The sequence below is a fragment of the Fundulus heteroclitus genome, chromosome 24, assembly GCF_011125445.2.
Source record: "Fundulus heteroclitus isolate FHET01 chromosome 24, MU-UCD_Fhet_4.1, whole genome shotgun sequence".
In the NCBI taxonomy this organism is placed as follows: domain Eukaryota; kingdom Metazoa; phylum Chordata; class Actinopteri; order Cyprinodontiformes; family Fundulidae; genus Fundulus; species Fundulus heteroclitus.
In genome coordinates this window covers 21511021-21529186 of record NC_046384.1, presented here as the reverse complement: position 1 = coordinate 21529186, position 18166 = coordinate 21511021, and the positions used below count along the sequence as shown (strand labels likewise).

The window sequence follows — 18166 nt, the reverse complement described above, 5'->3', positions numbered from 1 at the left end:
TGCACAGTTCAATTTATGATATCTCATCTGTTTTGTTTTGATTTTGATTTTTCATGACGTCACACAAGTAAGGAGTGATTGACGTGTTATTTTTTATTTATTTTTTATACATCGGCAGGTGCGCCTCCATTTAACTCAAATGTGAATTAAGAAGCTAATAAAGCCACGGCATCATCCTTTGGGCTTTCCTAACTTGTTTAAGCATTGTAGTTGGTAAAAGTTAGAAATTGAGTACAGTAATAAAAAAACATTACCTTTTATTTATTTTTTCTACTGTGAATTAATTTCTATAACTACTCCCCAACCATGCACAACTTTGGGTTGGTCTATCACCTAAAACCCCGATAAAGTACACTGAAGATTGTGGTTTCTATTGGTAGAAATGAACAAAATCAAGGCACAGGAAGCCTTCACAACGTGGCAGCCCTACCCTCCGACATGCTCTTGAGGATGTGCAGAAAGCACATGAGCAGCTTTCCGATCTCGTCCCGGTCCAGCTTGTCACAGCGCAGCACGGCGCTGCCCACTGCCGACACACACTGGCTCTGATGCGCAGGAAAGAGGGGGGGGGGGGGGAAATGCTGGGGTTAGTCGGAAAAAACGGAATCAAAAGGGCATCTGCAGAGATCATGCACGTCACTCAATCAGAACAAAAACAAAGAAAGAGGACGAAAGTGTCGGACGGAGGCAGAGAGGTTCACTCGGTGCTGCCGCGACATCACCTGCAGCAGCAGGGAGTGGAAAATAGACGTGAGGGATGAACCTTTGGAAAGATTCTGGATATTCTGACATATTGCAGACATCTGCAAAGCGTTTTCTTTTGGATGCCAGGACAAACACTTCAAACAAGAGCTGGTGGTGGAGGGCCAACCAAAACCCAGACTGAGTACTTGTCTACGTGCGTTTTCCCCGCGGCTTCCATCCGCTCCGGAGTCAGCAGCCGCGCTCTGATCCTCGCCGTCTCTGTCCGGCGGCGGGTCGGGCGGAGGCACGCTGAGCAGAGAGAAGTCCATGGTGACCCGCTTCGTGGCCCGGTTCAGGGGCGGAGCCCGCTCCTCTGGGTCCGGGAGGAGCGTGGGCACATTGACCGAGTGCCTCCTGGTAAATTTCTCCCTTTGCTGGAGTTGGGAGGCCACAGAGCGGCTGTGGGACCTCTTTGAGGAGGGAGCGGCAGTGATGTAAAAATCAAAACAGGACGTGTGGATGACTTAAACATAAAACCCGATAGCCAGCCCCACACCGCAGAACATAATGAACACTTTTATGCAAAACTTGTATGTAATAACTGTAGTTATTATGCAGTCGGTACATAACCTTGTGGTGCAAAATTCTGATATGGGGGAAAAAAACAGAGATGGCTGTGAAAATAGTGTTAAAAGTGTCTTTTCAGAACCACCTTTTCCTGCTAGTCTTTTAGGACAAATCCCTACTAGCTGTCTTAATCTAAAGACTGACAGCTTTGCTCATTCTTCTTCTTCAAAAAAAAAAAAAAGCTCAAATTCAGTCAGATTAGATACCTCAGTTCTCAAGTATTGCTACGCATCCCTTTTGAGATTTAGATCAGGACTTTGACTAGGCCATCCCAACACATAATTCTGCACTAATCTAAGTCGCTGGAGTGGAGCCTATTTACTAATTAGGTCCTTTATGAAAAGTAGTTTGGGGAATCAGAGTAAAAAAAGGGGGGGGGGGCACAACTTCATTTACACATGGGAGCAACTAAACAGGCTTTTCAAATCCCAAACATGTACTTGAATAACGCACAAAAACAGAGTCGAAGCTCAACGCACCTTCTCCAAAGAGTTGGTCTTGTCACTGCTCTTGTCCAGGAGGCTGTTTGCAGAGTCGGTGGAGACCAGAGAGCCTCTGAAGTCCTCGTGGTGAACTGAGCTCACGTTAGGAGTGGAGCTGTGAGGTGAGGCTGGTGACGGAGGACAGGATGAGCTCTCAGCGACATTACGGCCAAAGAGTCGGACGTTTGAAGCAAGGCGGCAAGGAGTCACCTGTCCCAGAGATGACTCCGAACACATCTTTGTGGAGAGCGTTTTCTATGCAGCTTCCGGGCTTCTGAGGAGTCACCGTGGAGTTTGGAACCAGCGAGTCCTCCCTCACGTTCTGAGACAAAAAAGCAACCGAGTGAGTGCTTCGCCCTGGAAGCCGTGACCGTCTTTGCCAAGCTGACCCGACCCATAATGGTTTTGGAGAGACTTCACATCTGCTGGCGACTATGAGAGGGACAACAGAAAGGACGAAGCGCAATTTGGATTCCCACCATTAGGTGGCAGGCTTACATTGTGGTTGCCGTAGGGAGCGGAGTCCTTGATGTCCAGTCTGTAGACGTTCTCCTGAAGAAGGCCGAACAGAGGGAGGTAGAGCGTGGCGAGTCTGGCTTGGTGACTCTGAAATGAAATCAAAAAGAGTTGTTTGGGAGTTAGAAAGTGCGGAATCGCAGCGAAATAAAAGCACAGTTTCATGAAACACTTTATCACCCCAACAGCATCTCTGTACTGATACTGTCATTTGTAACAAAATTCAACAGCCATGTCTTTCATGCATTGCTGAAATCACGTCACCATCTTTGTTACTAGAGATAAAAGCAGAAGTCATGAATGATTTCTTGGTTTAATCCAGAGCTTTTTACTTTAAAGCAGAATTAAAGATCGCCATAAAGGAAATCCTTTGCCAATTCAGACGGCAATCTTAACAGATGGTCTTAATTTCTTAATTTCGTTGCTCGGTTCCTTAAACAGACGCATTTTTACTAACTGGCCCCTTTGTGACCGTTTGGATCTGTGGATGTCGAGAGAACCGCAACACTCACTTTGGCAGCGTACCGGTCGTCAAACGTGTGTTTGATCATGAGTCCCTTGAGCACCTGGATGGCGATCTGACGGATGTCTCTGTGCTCTTGAAGCGCCCCGCCCACTTCCCGCAGCAGCAAGCCCACCAGGAAGTGGTTCCGGCAGAAGTCGTCGTTCAGCGAGTAGTCCAGCTGGAGATCTGCAGCGACCACAGATCAGCAGACGTGAAGTTTACTCGATGATGGAACCAAGTGGAATTTGTAAAAGTAAATAAATAAAAAGGTGGCCTGTAGATGGGCTCACCTTGAAACCTCTGGATTCTGCCTTTTCCAAACGGCATTGGCAGGTTCAGAGGCACATAGTGCTCGTGGTTGCAAACCACCCGTAGGAACTCGAACTTCAACTCAAACAGAGTCTGGGAGGAACATGAGACCAGCAACGTTTTAGGGAATTGCGCTTTTAAAGCTTTTAATCTTAATGATCTTTCACAAAACACATAAAAGACGGCACCTTTGGGTCTCCAGGAACAAAGCAGTTCATGTAATTATTGATTTGCTTGAACACGAAGCCTCTGTCCATTAGGGTGAAGCAGCGCTGGATGCAAAAGCGGACAGTCAGTCACACAGATCTTAATAATTTCCTCTAGTTGTTAAAAATGAACGTAAGGGTAATGGAGCAGGGCCAACCTTGATAAAAACCGCCAGGCTGTGGTTGGCATTGCGAGACGCATCGAGGTTGTCCTTGTATTTCTGGGTAATGTGCGGCATCAACATGTTGACCAGAGTTTCCACGGCGTGGTAGAAGGAAGCGGAAAAACGCTGGTTCCTCGAGAGCTGGGAACAGGAATCAAAAAAAAAAAAAAAAAGAAAAGGTGGAAAGGAGTTAGGCTCGTAAGGGATTCCCTCAGGAAGAGAAGAAAAACGAGAAAAAGACCTACCTTGACCTTACCACTCTCTATGAGATAATAAGCCATCGATTTTACCAACGCCTCAAAGAAGTACCACGAGTGCTGCAACCGGAAACAACATGAATAAATAAATTAGAAATAAATACCATTCGTGAATGCACAAAGACAAACGCAGGACCTGAAACCAAAAGTTGTAGAGCTAGGTCTTCGTCTGCTGTTAGAGGCCACTAGTGCAACTAAATCATTAAGAACTGGCACAACTATTTTGTTTCTTGGTAGATAAGAGGACAAAATCTGGTAAGCTCTTGTTAAAAAGCAAGAATGGAAATTAAGTGGCGACGGTTCAATATGGCATGGCCAAAGATGTCCGTTCTCAAATGTTTTTTTGCTGCGCTCCACCGGCCCAACAAAATGGGTTAAAAATGTAACTTTTAGCATTTTCTGTTTTAATGCATTACAGCTGTCACTCTAAAGATTGCCCAGAATCCCTTTTAAAACTTATAACATATATATGGGCTAATTTATAATATATAACAATGGTTTCTAACAATGATAATGTTCTAACATTGCCACACTTTAACTACCGTATATAATATCAACAACAATATAAAAGGCTTTTCACCTGACTGAGTTTATTAATGGTATTCATCATACTGCTGACTGCAGGTACACATCAAACAGCAGGGGGTGCTGTTGTCACACTTAGAATGATTTAGAAGGCCTGTATTTCCTGGACGAAATAAGGCAATAACTAAATGACCTGTTATGGCTGATGGTAAAAAAGGTTACTGATCTTAAAAGGCATAGAAAATGTTCAGACTTGTTTTAAGAGATTGCAAAAAAGATGTTCTCGGTTTGCTCACTGACTGTCGTAAAAACTTTTGCTCAGCTTGTTGGACTTGCAAGCTAACTTCTGTTGGCGTTCTATAACCATATTTTGGCCATGCTGAAATAAAAACAATTCCACAGCATGATACTGCCGCCACCGTGTTAAACCATTGTTTAAACTGTTCAAGGTTGAGCAGTGTGTTGAATGCAACACATGTATAATAATGCATGTAGGTTTAATCAATAAAATTTGATCTCATGTCAACACAGCAAACAGTTCAAAGAGTATGTATGTGTTTGCAAAGCATTGCTCCTTCCCGTACCAGACAATCTGTAACTTAGTCCAGTGTCCGATTGGAGTTTTATAATGTAACCTTTTCCTCAGCAAGAGTCTCTTCTATATAGTTGGTGAATTCCTTTCACTTTCTTTTAGATGTTGCAAAGTAATGGTTTTGCATGGTTTAAATTTTTAGATCTGCAAGGGCTTTAATCCATCCTTTGCAACCTGCACGGCAGAATAAGAAACCCCGTTGGGGTTTACCTTCAGCAGCTTGTTGCTAGTTAGGAAGTCCGTGGATGGCTTGAGGATGGCTGTCATCGCCCTTGCAAGCTCCTCGTGAACCGTTCTCAGACTGATGGAGGAGCACGGCTCTGGCTTAAACACAAACTGAGAGTGGAATGAGGAGTGAGAATATCGCGAGTGCGTTTTAATTGTTACAGGAGCCAACGCAATACCATCGTCAGCGGCAAAATGACGAAACGTCACCTTGATGAAAGATCTCAGGTAATGCTCGAGTCCCTCCTCGTGGCACTGCGCCACTACGTGAACCATCACCCTGAAGGAGAATAGATGTACAGTTTTAAAAGCAAGGGGTGAAAATGACAAAGAAGGGAGCAACTTGTATTAATTGGCCTTGCCTGGTAACGTTGACGGCCACGTCCTCGTGCGTTGCCCTGGTGAGGACGCAGAAGAGCTGGTTGAGGATGGTGGGCAGAAAGTTGACCATCACGTGACCTTCCATTGCATGAAGACTCTAAAAAGGATGGAAATGAAAAGTTAAATATTATATACTGTTTTTGGACAAAATGTTTTTTTATGGGTTCTCATTGGGGCATTTAAAGTAGACGGAGCTCTGAGTACCTTAAGGTATTTAATCAGCTCTCCCTCTGAAGCTTGTTCTGACATGTCCATGCTTTGACAGTGTTGGAAGAAGTTGTGCAGATGCTGATCCTGGTGAAAACATGGTAGTAAATAATTCATTAGGATTTGCATTTTAAGACTTAATTCAGTTGTGCTTTATCTATCTAGAAAGCCCCGCATTTAATCAGCAGATAAGCATCGTCGGATTAAGCGTAAAGGTGGGCGTATTTACCTGAGTGTAGACTGTAGATACAAGATGGGTCGAGACTGTGAACAGCGCTTTGCCTCCATCGACCCATTTAATCTCGGAGCCGGACTGCTGCAGTGATAAATGGGTGTGAGTTACTGTGCTGCACACTGATCAATGAGAATGAAACCAAGGAAGGCGGTGTGCCCCAGATGGAACAACTCAGTATAAAAAATTTGTTTTCATTCAGGAAATGATCCCTGTTCCTTAAATGTCAAATTAACTGGAGCACTGTGAATCCAAAGCATGAATCTACATAAACTGCTGGCAAGCTCATTTCAGTTGGAAGGCTATTTATTGTTTTTGCAAGATATTTTTTGCCAAATAATTTTAAACTGGACTACATTAACTTCTGTGTGAACAGAGTGGTGGGAGACAGAAGGTCTCTGGCAAAGATATCCTCCCTGTTGGACAGTGTCTCCCACCCCACGCATGAGGCTGTTGCGAGGAACAACATCCTCCCAGAAGCTGTTGCGCTTTATAACAATGACTGCAACCAACACACTTGATGAGTTTGTTTTTTATCTGCTGTTATTTATTTATTTATTTATGCACAGAGTTTTTAATTCTTGTTCAGAGTGTGTTGGTGTCATGCAGAAATATACATACCCGTTTTACACATTTCTTAAAATCACCCTTCACAGTGGCACACCTGTTTAATTTCCTAAGCATGCTGATTTTAATAACTGTACAGGTGTTTCTATACATTCAGTGTTGCAAGGACCCATCTGTAATTTCTTCTTTCTTCAGATAAATGTCGTACTAACACTGAAAGACACATTCTGCTATAAATAAGGTGCTTTTTGTGTACATTCACCATCTCCCACCAGCAGATGGTGCTAATACTACAGTTTTATGGCTGATAACTCCTAAAACACAAGCTCATGTTGTCAAAAACCTTGACAGCATGAACTTATGAATCCAATTAAACCATAAGGCTCTGAGTTGAATGTTAAGATGATCCATTAGATAAGCAATCCCCAAGAGACATTTTGCTAGCTGCAAACAATCAATAAACCTCACAGAATCTCCTACGATTTTAAGCCAAAATGACTCTGAAATAAACATTTCATAAGCGATTAAACTAAGGAGAGATAATTTCTGGAGTCTCAAAAAATGAGACAGCTATAAGCGAATAAGGTTTTGCTGCTAGCTAACTAAAATAACGGTCAAGATATCCAAGAAGACTGTTACAATATCTCAGACAGTGTAACGGATAACTGGTTGAAATGTATTTCCCATAATGGAAACACTGGATTTGCAGTATGTAGAACGACTAGGTACTAAACAGGTAGAATTATTTATTTTTGTTTCATTCAGTGTCATCAACATAACTGCAAAATATAAACCTTTTTTATAAATGTACAGTGGTTTTGATTTTCTTCTATTATTGAATATATATATATATATATATATATATATATATATATATATATATATATATATATATATAAATAAATGTGTGTGTGTCTGTGTGTATACAGTTTTTTGACAAATAAATACATTCCTCCGTCAATCTATCAATTCAAAATATCAACTTTTAATAACCTGTTGGGTTTCTTTGCACATATTAACTTTATGGCTCTTTAACAATTGTACATATATTTGTAGTTGGTTTTTTTTAGCAAAGGTTGGTGGAGATGTTTCTTTTTTGTGGTGGAAGTATGACTCAGACTTTATTTTTCGTTTTGTTTTTTACAGAAAAGAGAAAATAAAAAAAATACAGGAAATTGCAACAAAATTGTATTGATCAATGTTGATTTTCTTTGTTTTTATTTCCGAGGTGGGGAAAACTTAAAGGGAGGCTATAATTGTAACAGTCCTCAGACTATACCTGCAGATTAAACTGAATATGCTAATGAGTCAGATGCAGATTTGAAGGCGATGCTTAAGCATTATTTACCTAAAGCAGCCTATTCACCACTGACACATAAGGGATAGGCTAAACAAGATAGGGGTTTTGCAATAAGACAATTTAGCTGAGATTAGAAAATGTCTCTAATTAAATTTACAATAGAGCAGAGCTGCATCAAAGACTCCAGGCGCCTGTTTTATATATTATATTTTAAAGCTAAACAGATTTCAAAGCCGTGTGGTTTAGAAGGGCCAGCAGGACCTGCAAAGTGTCCCAATCCAATTTCAGCTAACAAGATTTCTATCTTTTAACCTTGAAACCAATTTTATACATGGCGGAGCTACTTAGAGAAACTACAACTGTTTTTTTTTTTTGTTCATATTAAAGGCCTGAATACAATGTAATAGTCTCAAATTTCTTTAAATCTCAATCGTGAAACATCTTTTTATACGCAACCCTAACATAACCTTTCGCATTCCAATTTAATGTCTAATTTCTTCTGATAACATCTCAATGCTCTTACCTTGCTGACCCCATCCTGGGAGCTGAGATACCCGCAAGGCAGATTCGCAGCCACAGGAAGCTGCTGTTCATTCATGATGACTCTGCCCCCATCCCTCAGCAGCGGCAGCCAAGCCGATCCCACTGAAGACAGAAAAAGATGCAGTCATCCGGTGCACCAGCCTTATATTATGCATTATATGCCTCTGATTTGCACAGGAATGAACAAATATAACAGATGCCCAAGGATGTTTCGAAGCCTACCAGGAGTCTCTACTACATCCTTTTTCTTGCTGTTGTTGTCACAGCTGACATGGTAGAAGCTGAAGAGTAGGTGATGTTTGTCATGCAGCTGAGTTGGCAGCTCTATTTTTATCTGTAGGCAACATTATAGAGATTCATAACTGCTCTAATTAAGGATGGCTGAAGAAAATGCAAAGAGGATTTTAGCTAATGATTCAACAGCCTTTGAATAAGGAACGACACAAGCAGAAATACCTCGTCATAGAACTCAGGGTTCTGCTGGTGGTGAAGAACGGCTGCGTACGCCTGTTTGGTGAACAGAGGTCCTCCGGGACGCCCGTAGATGCACTGCAGCAATTCAAAACAAAGATGGCGATAGAGGCAGAAGATAAATAAGTGAATAAGTAGATGGACCATTAGTCATTCCTTCACCTTTTCATATCCTCTTTCACCTGCTACCTACTCTCACTACAAAGCACAATATCATCTGTGAACGTTATAATCCACTGGGGATTGTCCTGTTTGTAGCACCATCTACCCCCCCCCCCCCCCATCAACTCGGATTAGCCTCTTTCCTGTTAAAGAATAGCATCCCTACAGTATGATGCTGCCACTACCATGTTTCAACAGGGAGAAATGTATTCAGGATTCAGTGTTAGGTTATTCTTCACATTTGATGTTTTGCACATGATATTGGTTCATGTTAGTTTATCACGTACGATTTCAATAGACTTGGCATTAAAGTTTGTTGTTGCAGAATGACAAAACATGAAAAGTGCTGTAACTGAGTTTGATATTTGCAAAGGAGACTTTCAACAGTATATATTTAAAAACACTATTGAGAAGTTAAGGTAAATTAACTATTTTTGTCTTTTTGACTACTTTTTACTCAGTACACAACGCAAGCATCATTAACATGAAGCGATTTGAGTAGGTAGGTTTTTTTTTTTTTAAGCCTTTGATACTCAAACAGCTATAATGAAAACAGCAAACTGTTTTACTGGATGTAAATGTACCTTTAGTGGGCGGGCTTCATCCTCATCTGAATCCTTGAATTCAACACAAACAGCAATATTCCTCGCCTGGGAAAAAAAAAAAAAGAGATAAAAACACAGATATATAAATTGAAACCAGAGATAATGTTATTTTGTGTATGTTCAAACAAACAGAAAGAAGAATAACACCCAAGGTAGATTTCTGAGACTTTTCTTTTTAAATACAAGAAGACTTTCAATCAGGTGACTAAAGACTTGCTTAGTTGTTTGTCGCACAATCAGCGGGCCTATTTTACAAAAAAAAAAAAAAAAAATGTACCTCTTAATGTATCTCTGGCGACATGACTGCTAGAGATAGGCACCTGCCTAGTGCAGTTACTCTGCACTGATAACTGGGTAAAGACAATGGATAGACGATCTTTTAATGTACTAAAAAGGGGCATATCATTTAAAACCCACTTTTTTTAGCCCTAACATTTTTTTGTGAACTGGGAGTTTCTAGGAGTGCAGAAAACCTTAAATTGGTCTGTCTAGAAGCTGCATAGATATCTTTATATTATGTTTGGTTCATGTTTTTACAGCCGTTTAGTTTTCTCTGTTCTCTATTGTGTGTGTTTTTTTAACAATTACGTCACAATTTCGTGAATCCGGCATTTTTATTTTTTTCAGTGCAATTTTGTAGTCCAAGCTCAAGGATACTGAAATTATAAGTAGATAAAAGAAAACGTGTGGTAGATGGGTGTATGAACCCACATAATTCATAAACAATCCCCCAGCATACTATAAAAACAGCCCAACGGGGTGGAGTGCACCCCTCTAGTTCGGTGATCTGGAGGGGTGTGGGGCGGGGGGGGGGGGGGGGGGTGGGTAGGAGGTTAGACGCACTTCAGGACAGGGGCAAAAGAGTGGCTGTGGAACAACAATGATGAGAAATTCAAACCAACGCATTGCAGTTCCACTTTATATAAATCACAACTGAATGATTTAAATGTGGAAAAGGTAGCATTAAAAAGCATATGTCCACTTTGATCAAAAGCTGCTGCTTGGGATGAGCATAATTCTCTACAGTGAGCCTAAATGAGCTTGAGGCTGTTGCCAGTAGTCTACTAGGCTAAACAGGGGCACAAACCGATGATTATAAGAGAATCCCTGACTGATAATATAACTGCTTTCCAAACAGGATAGCTTATATGCTTAAAAACTATGAATAGTGTTGCACATAAGATACGACTATGAAGAAAACAGAAAAGCTAACAGAATTCATGGATCTTATTGGGATTTTATGAGATAAACCAATATAAATTAGTGTATAAACATAAAGTGGAAGGAAAATGTTAGATGCCTCAAAGTTCTTTTTATTTTATTTTTACAAATAAAATTCTCTCAGTCATTCACATGTGCTCAGCTCCTCCTGAGTCAATAATTGTGCCCATTTGTCAATGCAAAATAACTCAGACTTTGTCAGTTTGAATAGGGAGAAGCTGTGAATATTATTTTGCAAGTATTGCCACAGATTTTAAATATGATTTAGGGCTGGACTTTGACTAGGCCATCCAACCACATGAAGATTCTTGGAACTAAACATTCCACAATAGCTTGCGCTGAACGTTTAGTTTTCTTTCCAGAAAAGGCCGCCACCACAGTTTTTCACAGTGGGGGATGATGAGTTTAGGGTAATTAACAGATTTAGTTTTTTCTTTACATGATTATTGTGTCCCCTACATGGCTCTAGTGTTATCATGAACTTTTTGACTTCTTTGCAACTGTTTTGAGAAATAGAGTAAAGAGAGCTGTGAATACAAATGGACAACCCATTTCCCAGGTGTTGCTGTAGAAATATTGAAAAACATGAATTACTTTCCCTCCACTGTAGCATTATCCATAACTTTGTGTTAGCCTATGATATAAAACGCTATTAAAACACATTGGTGCCTTTGGTTATGATGGCATGCTACAGTAATGTGCCATTATTAATGTTTCTGCACATACCTTTGCAAAAGACTTTTGTCCATCATACTTGAGGTGTTTGGGGTAGACGTAGAGGTGGTTTTTATATATAGTGAATGGTTGGGCACACTTAGCAATGCAGGGCACAAACTCCTCCACCTCCAGAAGAGCACTGGCTGGACCGTTCTGCTCAAAGTTTTTCACAGGGATGTACGAGGACGTGACACAGTCTGAAAGCAGCAAGGAAGACCACTTAGAGAGTACAGGATCAAAGTCTGGTCATTTAAATAGATGGTTAGAAGAGGTTTTTGAAAACATAAGGAGGGTTTACTGGGTACATCCGGTGCCACGTTATCAATAGTAACATCTAAGTTCCCCAAGAGCACAGGAAGTTTGGCCATTTTTTCAGGCCTGTAGGGAAAACAGAGGAAGAAACAAAATATCTTTTACAAATTTATCAAAGCTAGTTTGGTGGACAGAAGGGGGGGGAAAAGTGACAACACCAACAACAGAAATAACCCCAATCAACATACTTTCTGAAGTCGGTGAGGAGTTTGAACATGTCCTCGTCTGACAGCTTGCTGCTGTCCTGTCTGTAAAGAGCTGAGAAGCGAGCGTTTTTCTCCAGAGTTCCTGATGCATCCTTGAACACAGGCCTGCAGAGACATGAACATGAACTTGACTTTGCAGGATAGGATAGATTTAACACGCATTTTACAGAATATATACAATATTTGCAAATAGTACATGTGCTCCAAATAAACAGTGATCCGGTTTCTGGCAGTAAAAGTGCAAAGTTTTAAGTGTAGCTTGGGTTTTTACTGTTTATGTTCTAAACTCTGCTTTTGGTTGCTTTGGGTGAAATGATAGTGTAATTGGTTAAAATAGGGTGCAGAGAAACTTTTAGGAAACAGCACTTTTTATTAAAAAGGTGTTGGTGAGATATCGGATGTCACAAGAATTCCTGCGATTGGTCTAACATTTGACTCCATTAGTTTAAAAGTACAAAACAGCTCTCATATCGCCCAAAAGTTTTCTTCGGACTTACTGATCATTAGTGGTTAAGGGTGAAGGGTGAAAATGCAACACAGCAAAAGCTTTTGTCAAACAAAGAAGTGCCCAAACAAGTCAACCAGAACTGATCACCCTGTGGACTAATGTCTCCAAACAGTATTTTCGTATTCCTCGCTCATCTAGAATGTGGGTTTCAGTTTTCCGTATTTTCTCTCAGTGCACTCTTCTTGCTGTGAATGCAAAGTGAAGGACCTCCGCACATCAAAATCAGAAGCAAAAGAGATCACCACCACCACCTCTGCCTTGTTTAAAAAAAGCCGCTGTAGGCCAACCAAAGCAATGCTGTCCAGATGTGGCTACATGCCGAAGGTCAAGAAGGAGGTTGCCTCTCTGTGAGGGTACAGCTGAGATCAACGGATACTACAGGAGAGATGACGGGCCCAGCCAGCACGCTCCCCTTTTGTCCTGAGTGAATCTGAAGTGAATGTGGGTGGATTCTCTGTGAGTCAAGGAACTTCTCCAATTCCCCACCTTTTTCCTGCTCACAAACTATCATCATTACCCTTAGGGCCCAAAATTTATAATCCCACCCTCAATGTTATTTTCCTCTTGACGTAGTTGATAACTTTTAAGGTCTTTGAGCAGCTAATTTCTAACAGAAAAGAGCCCATTCCGATCTCTCCCTCTCTCGACAAATAGCATACAGCTTAGTAGTACATTTTGTCTCGCTTAATCATTATGTACATCTTGATTTCAGTAGTTTCTGTCTTCAATAGCAAGCAGACGTTGATATTATTAGATGCGATCTCTCTCTCTTCAATCTTTTGTAGACCAACTCTTGGTCTTGTCCATAAATGCCTTACAGTGTCTCAATCATAAGCCAACTTCACACCTTGCAGCCCAGGCAAATGGCATCCTGTACTGTCCCAGTCTGCTGCAAGCTGTCTTGGCGTTCTTCAACACCTTTTGAGCAACCTAAACAAGAACACATTATTCAATGTCATAGTCTACTCATGGAAGAAGGAAGACATCGCTGCTTATGTGCTCACTTTGGTGGAGTCGGAACTCTTCACGTAAGGTTCGGTGCAGTGGGTGATCCCCCCTTGGAGGACCTTCTCTATTCTGGCGACCAGGAAGATCTCTGGGTGAGGGCAAGTTACCGAGAAGACTCCCTGTGTGGGATAGCGAGGAGCCAGTCCAAGGTCTTCTGGAGGACCATCACCAATGATTTCCAAATTGGACCCGCTACCATGGCCGCATGTCATTTGGCGGACCAAGGGGTGGTTGAGATCCACATGGAAGTCGGCTGAGATCTTTCTACTGTTCTGGACATCGAAGAGGGACAGGACCACATAGAAGGGTTCAACCTTTGGGGGGGAAAAAACCATAGAAAGGAGACGATATAAAATGTTTGCTTTTTGTGATGGAAGCTAGATTGATAAAGAGCAACCCGCAAGCCGTGACAGGTTCAGTATAAAAAAAAAAACGGCAACAGATATATATTTTCCAAATGCACTTCCAAGTTTTCGTCAGATCCAAATGGATCTGCTTGTTTATTCTTTCCACAACGCATTCCCATTACACAAAGCCATTTGTTTAGAGTTGTGCAGTCTTCTGCTAATAGCTGAGCTTTCCCAGCTAAGTAGCTTGCATCAAAAGGAGTTCTCCTTTCACTGATACAAGAAGATTGAAAATGACGTCAAGAAAACCACTTTTAGTGCTAATGCTTCATGTGAAGCCCTGGCTGGGAGTCAGGATACTGAGCCGGCAATATCAGCTTTTAAAATCAATCCAAATGGAGGATCTGAATGATTTAAAGCTCTCTGGCATTTGCATAAGGACATTTCTCTGGATTATCCTGACCTTAGACTCTAATTTCTGTTCAAAAACACATGCATCTAAAAAAAAAAAAAACCTCAATCCTACGTTAGTCGTTGGCCCCTCTTCGTTTTCTGTGACACAACCCTGCAGGTTGAACGAGAGGTTGTGACAGCTGACCAGGACTCTCTTTCCAAACTTCTCTTCAAACGGACGCACCTCTGGTTCGATGCCAGAAAAGTCCAGTTTCTGTGACAAACAGTAGTCGTCATTAAAAAGTCATGTCACAATGAACATATATGACTGTGGAGCTTACTCAGAAATTCCTCACCTGGGTGTCTGGATCCAGAGTAAACAGCTTAAGGCGAGCTTCACTTCTCATTTTGGATTCAATGTCTCTGGCAGTCTGGTAGAAATCAAATAATTATAACATATTTTAAGAAATTGATGTGCACAGATTCTTGGAGTACATATTAGATACCTGTGTTTTGATACAGAATAAAAGCAATATAGTTATAATGATCCTAATGTGAATTTGTATCCAGACCTCATGAGTCTATACTCATACATTGGGTGAGAGGAAGGGGGGGGACCCTGGATGGGTCACCAGGCGACACAGACACACAGGACAAACAAGCAAGTATGCACACATTCACTCCCAAGGGAACTTTAGAGTCACCAATTAACTTAAGACTGATGTTTGTGGACTTTTTGGGGAAAGCCTGAGTACCCAGAGAAAACCTATATGTACTAGAAGAGCATACAATATCCATACAGAAAGATCCCAGGCCAGGATTTGAAACCAGGACCTTTGTGCTGCAAGGCAACATTTCAAACAAAAGTTCCACAGTGCAGAAATAAGATGAAACTCTCCTTTTTCACCTTTTTTTCCCCTTTTTTTTTCAAATAGAAATCAGAAAAGTGTGGCACGCTTTGGATATAGTCACCTCTATCTCTATCTTAAGTATTTTCACATGAATTTATTTACCTCCACCCATATTCCATTAAAGGTAAAGTTGGCAATTTTGCAGGAAGTTTCCCCAAGTCCCTTTTTGAAAAATTGTGCAAGTGCAAGACCGTCATACTTGCTCTTCCGCTCCTCAGGGGGACTGCATGAAAAAAAAAAAAATCTCCTAAATCCACTCTGGTCTTATTTCATTCTACTTAGGCCTTCCTCTTCCCATAAACTTGAACGCGGTTTGCTTCTTGCGACTCTCAGCCACGTTCAAAGCGTAAGGTGTGGAAGCGAAACTACAATAAACCGCTAACACCGTTAGCTAACCACTAAGCTAACCGGATACAAAAACACTAGAACTGCGCATGCGCTGCCAGCAAGCGGAAACTAACAAGGAACGTGCACGCACACTGGCGTTACGGGGGGCATTAGAATGATTGGCGTGTGGGACAACCAATAGAAAAGGTGATATCCCCGGAAATTGAGGGACAGAGGTTGTTTCTGAACAGGATTATCAACTACAGCTTTAAGTCTGACCAGCTTTCCTTTGCTCTGCTGCAGTATCCACTAAGCGTGATGCTGCCGCCACCATGTGGGGTTTCATGTGGGGAAATTGTTTGTTTTCTGCCACAAATAGCATTTTCCCGACAGCTGGAGATAGGCGCCAGCACCCCTCGCGACAAAGGATAGATGTGTTAGAAAACGGATGGGTGGATGGATAGCATTTTCCCAGTAGGTCAAAAGGTTTAGACTTCTTTATAATGGATCACAGTACCTTCGAGCACTTGGTGTGTTATCTAAATGGCTTTTGGCAATTTTTTCTTGCCATTCCACAATAAAGGGCCCGTTTCTGAAGTACGCAACAAATAATTTTCCTGTTGATAGATTCTCCCACCTGAGCTGTGGATCCCTGTAGCTCCTCCAGAGTTAATATGAATGTCTTGGCTCCTGCTTTCATTAAATTAAATTGCACATACAATGACTCTACGTAGTAAGTGGGTCAGTTCTGAAGGCAGGTAGTTCCACTGGTTTTTATTAAGGGGTATTATTACTAAAAATTAATGTCACATTTTCCAGATTTTTATGTGAATTTTTTTTTAACAACTATGTATTAATTTATGTCCATTTCTAAATCATTCCCTATGTTGTCTTGGCCTGCCACATAACATCCAAACAAAATACATTGTTGTTGGTTATAAATTGGACAAAATGAACACATTTTCTACAGTTGAGGTATGAATACTTTTGTAAGGTGTCCTTCTTGGGGCCTTGACTGCAATTTGCAACAACAACAACAAAATTTTTCGAACAAAAAAAAAAGTTTAAATTGCAGATATGGTCTTAAAGTGTTGGTTTTCCAACTGCCACGTTCCGCTGCTGCAGTCTCACTGAGCATAAGTATTCCACACAGAGAATAAAACTCACTTATCCAGATGTGAGCAGAGTTACCACCAAGCGGAAAATGTGGTTGGAGGAATCACAGACATTTGACTAATTGGCTCGAAGCTCCACTTACGAATAAGGAGATCTTTGGCACATAAAGGACTCCCAAATATAACCCATTCAATTTACTGCCTGGCATAAAGGAAGATGCATGTTGGAAAATTAGACCGGTTACCTGAAAGTTGTCTGGAAAGCTTCCTGAGGAAATCTCTGCTTTTCCATGGTCCTCATCTGTTAGAGAGATCAACATGAGCTTTGTTAGCTGTGGCTGTTGGAAGAGAAAAATAATGAAGTGTTGTGCTTTGCCTTTCTGGGAACACCAAAAAACAGACTTGGAAAAAAGAAAAACATAGGTTAGGAAGTTGCTTGTCCTGCGTACATGACTTTCAAAGGGGAACATCTTAAGCAGAATTATTCCTTGGGGAATTGTTTTCATCACATGTGCAAAAAGCTTTAAAAGACCCAGAAGTAATAGTGAGCAAATGAAGCAGAAACATTGTGAATCATGTAAAAAAAAAATAAAAAAATTAAGCAGATTAGGAAAATACCATCGTTCAAGTCTCCGTTTCTTTTCTCTTGCATGGCCTGTTCGAAGCTGCTGTGGAGAATCTTGTTCAGGGTGCCGATCCACTCCTCCATTTCTGCTTCGCTGTCAGCAGCCAGCAGGAACGTGCTCTTATCCTGCATCTTCAGCTCAAAGGCGAATCGACGCACTTTGCTATTCTGAAACAACACGCGGGATTGTAAACTTTACTGACTCAAACTTTTACTTTCAAGACCTCCTCCTGCAAATCTTAAAGCGACTTTACCAGAACAACGCCCATGCACGAGTCAAGGAAGATGGTCCCTTTGGGTTCCTTGGAGGTGTTTTCATCTTTATAGAAGTTGAGGTTGTAGGATCCATCACCCAGCTGAGCCAGATGGAAGTATCTCCTCTTGAAGGACTGGGGGATTAAAATAGAGAGTGTTAACAACCCCCGTTTTCTTTATCAGGACTGTTCTAAAAATAAAAAGAGGAAACAGGGCATGGGAAAGCTCCATGGGTGAAGTAAAAACGTCAAGGGTTACCCATAGCAAGGTCTAATCTGATTTTCATACGTGCAAGGAGAAGAAAGAAATACTTTACTTCAAAGAGCAAAAACACATCCATGCACAAAGTGTTTTTGAGTTTCTAACCCATGTTTATGAAACTACACTGTTTTAGTAATTAGAATCCCCCCAGGACCACATCAACGACTCATCCAGGAGGTCACAAGGAACCCGCAACATCTAAAACACCTCAGGTTCACTTGCCTTGGTTAAGGTCAGAGTTCATGAGAAAGAGACCAGACAAAGATGACATAAATGGGCGAGACTGAAGGCCAAAACCACTGCTGGCCAAATAGAACACAGAGGTCCATCTCACTTTCGGCAAAACAACAACAACAAAAAACAGCAAGTTTTCCCATGAATACCAATGATTTTGTTTTAT

General features: G+C 41.3%; 1 protein-coding gene across 11 annotated transcripts in view; it reads right to left on the bottom strand.

The window, feature by feature from the left end:
- Positions 1-18166, bottom strand: part of dock9b (dedicator of cytokinesis 9b) — an 89470-nt gene that overhangs the window by 25940 nt on the left and 45364 nt on the right. For 10 of the 11 annotated variants that reach the window (XM_036127968.1, XM_036127974.1, XM_036127972.1 and 7 more), the window contains 28 exons: positions 17505-17639; positions 17244-17418; positions 16871-16926; positions 14629-14703; positions 14406-14546; positions 13529-13846; positions 13372-13454; positions 11999-12121; positions 11797-11876; positions 11508-11695; positions 9540-9605; positions 8779-8871; positions 8545-8656; positions 8303-8424; positions 5910-5996; positions 5678-5767; positions 5455-5570; positions 5303-5372; positions 5078-5203; positions 3739-3810; positions 3488-3634; positions 3312-3395; positions 3105-3216; positions 2822-3000; positions 2292-2399; positions 2004-2115; positions 1791-1921; positions 431-545 (listed from right to left, as the gene is read on the bottom strand). In XM_036127968.1, coding sequence (XP_035983861.1) covers positions 431-545; positions 1791-1921; positions 2004-2115; positions 2292-2399; positions 2822-3000; positions 3105-3216; positions 3312-3395; positions 3488-3634; positions 3739-3810; positions 5078-5203; positions 5303-5372; positions 5455-5570; positions 5678-5767; positions 5910-5996; positions 8303-8424; positions 8545-8656; positions 8779-8871; positions 9540-9605; positions 11508-11695; positions 11797-11876; positions 11999-12121; positions 13372-13454; positions 13529-13846; positions 14406-14546; positions 14629-14703; positions 16871-16926; positions 17244-17418; positions 17505-17639 — 3316 coding nt within the window. The remainder of the gene's footprint in view (positions 1-430; positions 546-1790; positions 1922-2003; positions 2116-2291; positions 2400-2821; positions 3001-3104; positions 3217-3311; positions 3396-3487; positions 3635-3738; positions 3811-5077; positions 5204-5302; positions 5373-5454; positions 5571-5677; positions 5768-5909; positions 5997-8302; positions 8425-8544; positions 8657-8778; positions 8872-9539; positions 9606-11507; positions 11696-11796; positions 11877-11998; positions 12122-13371; positions 13455-13528; positions 13847-14405; positions 14547-14628; positions 14704-16870; positions 16927-17243; positions 17419-17504; positions 17640-18166) is intronic. The other variant, XM_036127965.1, reaches the window with a different exon arrangement.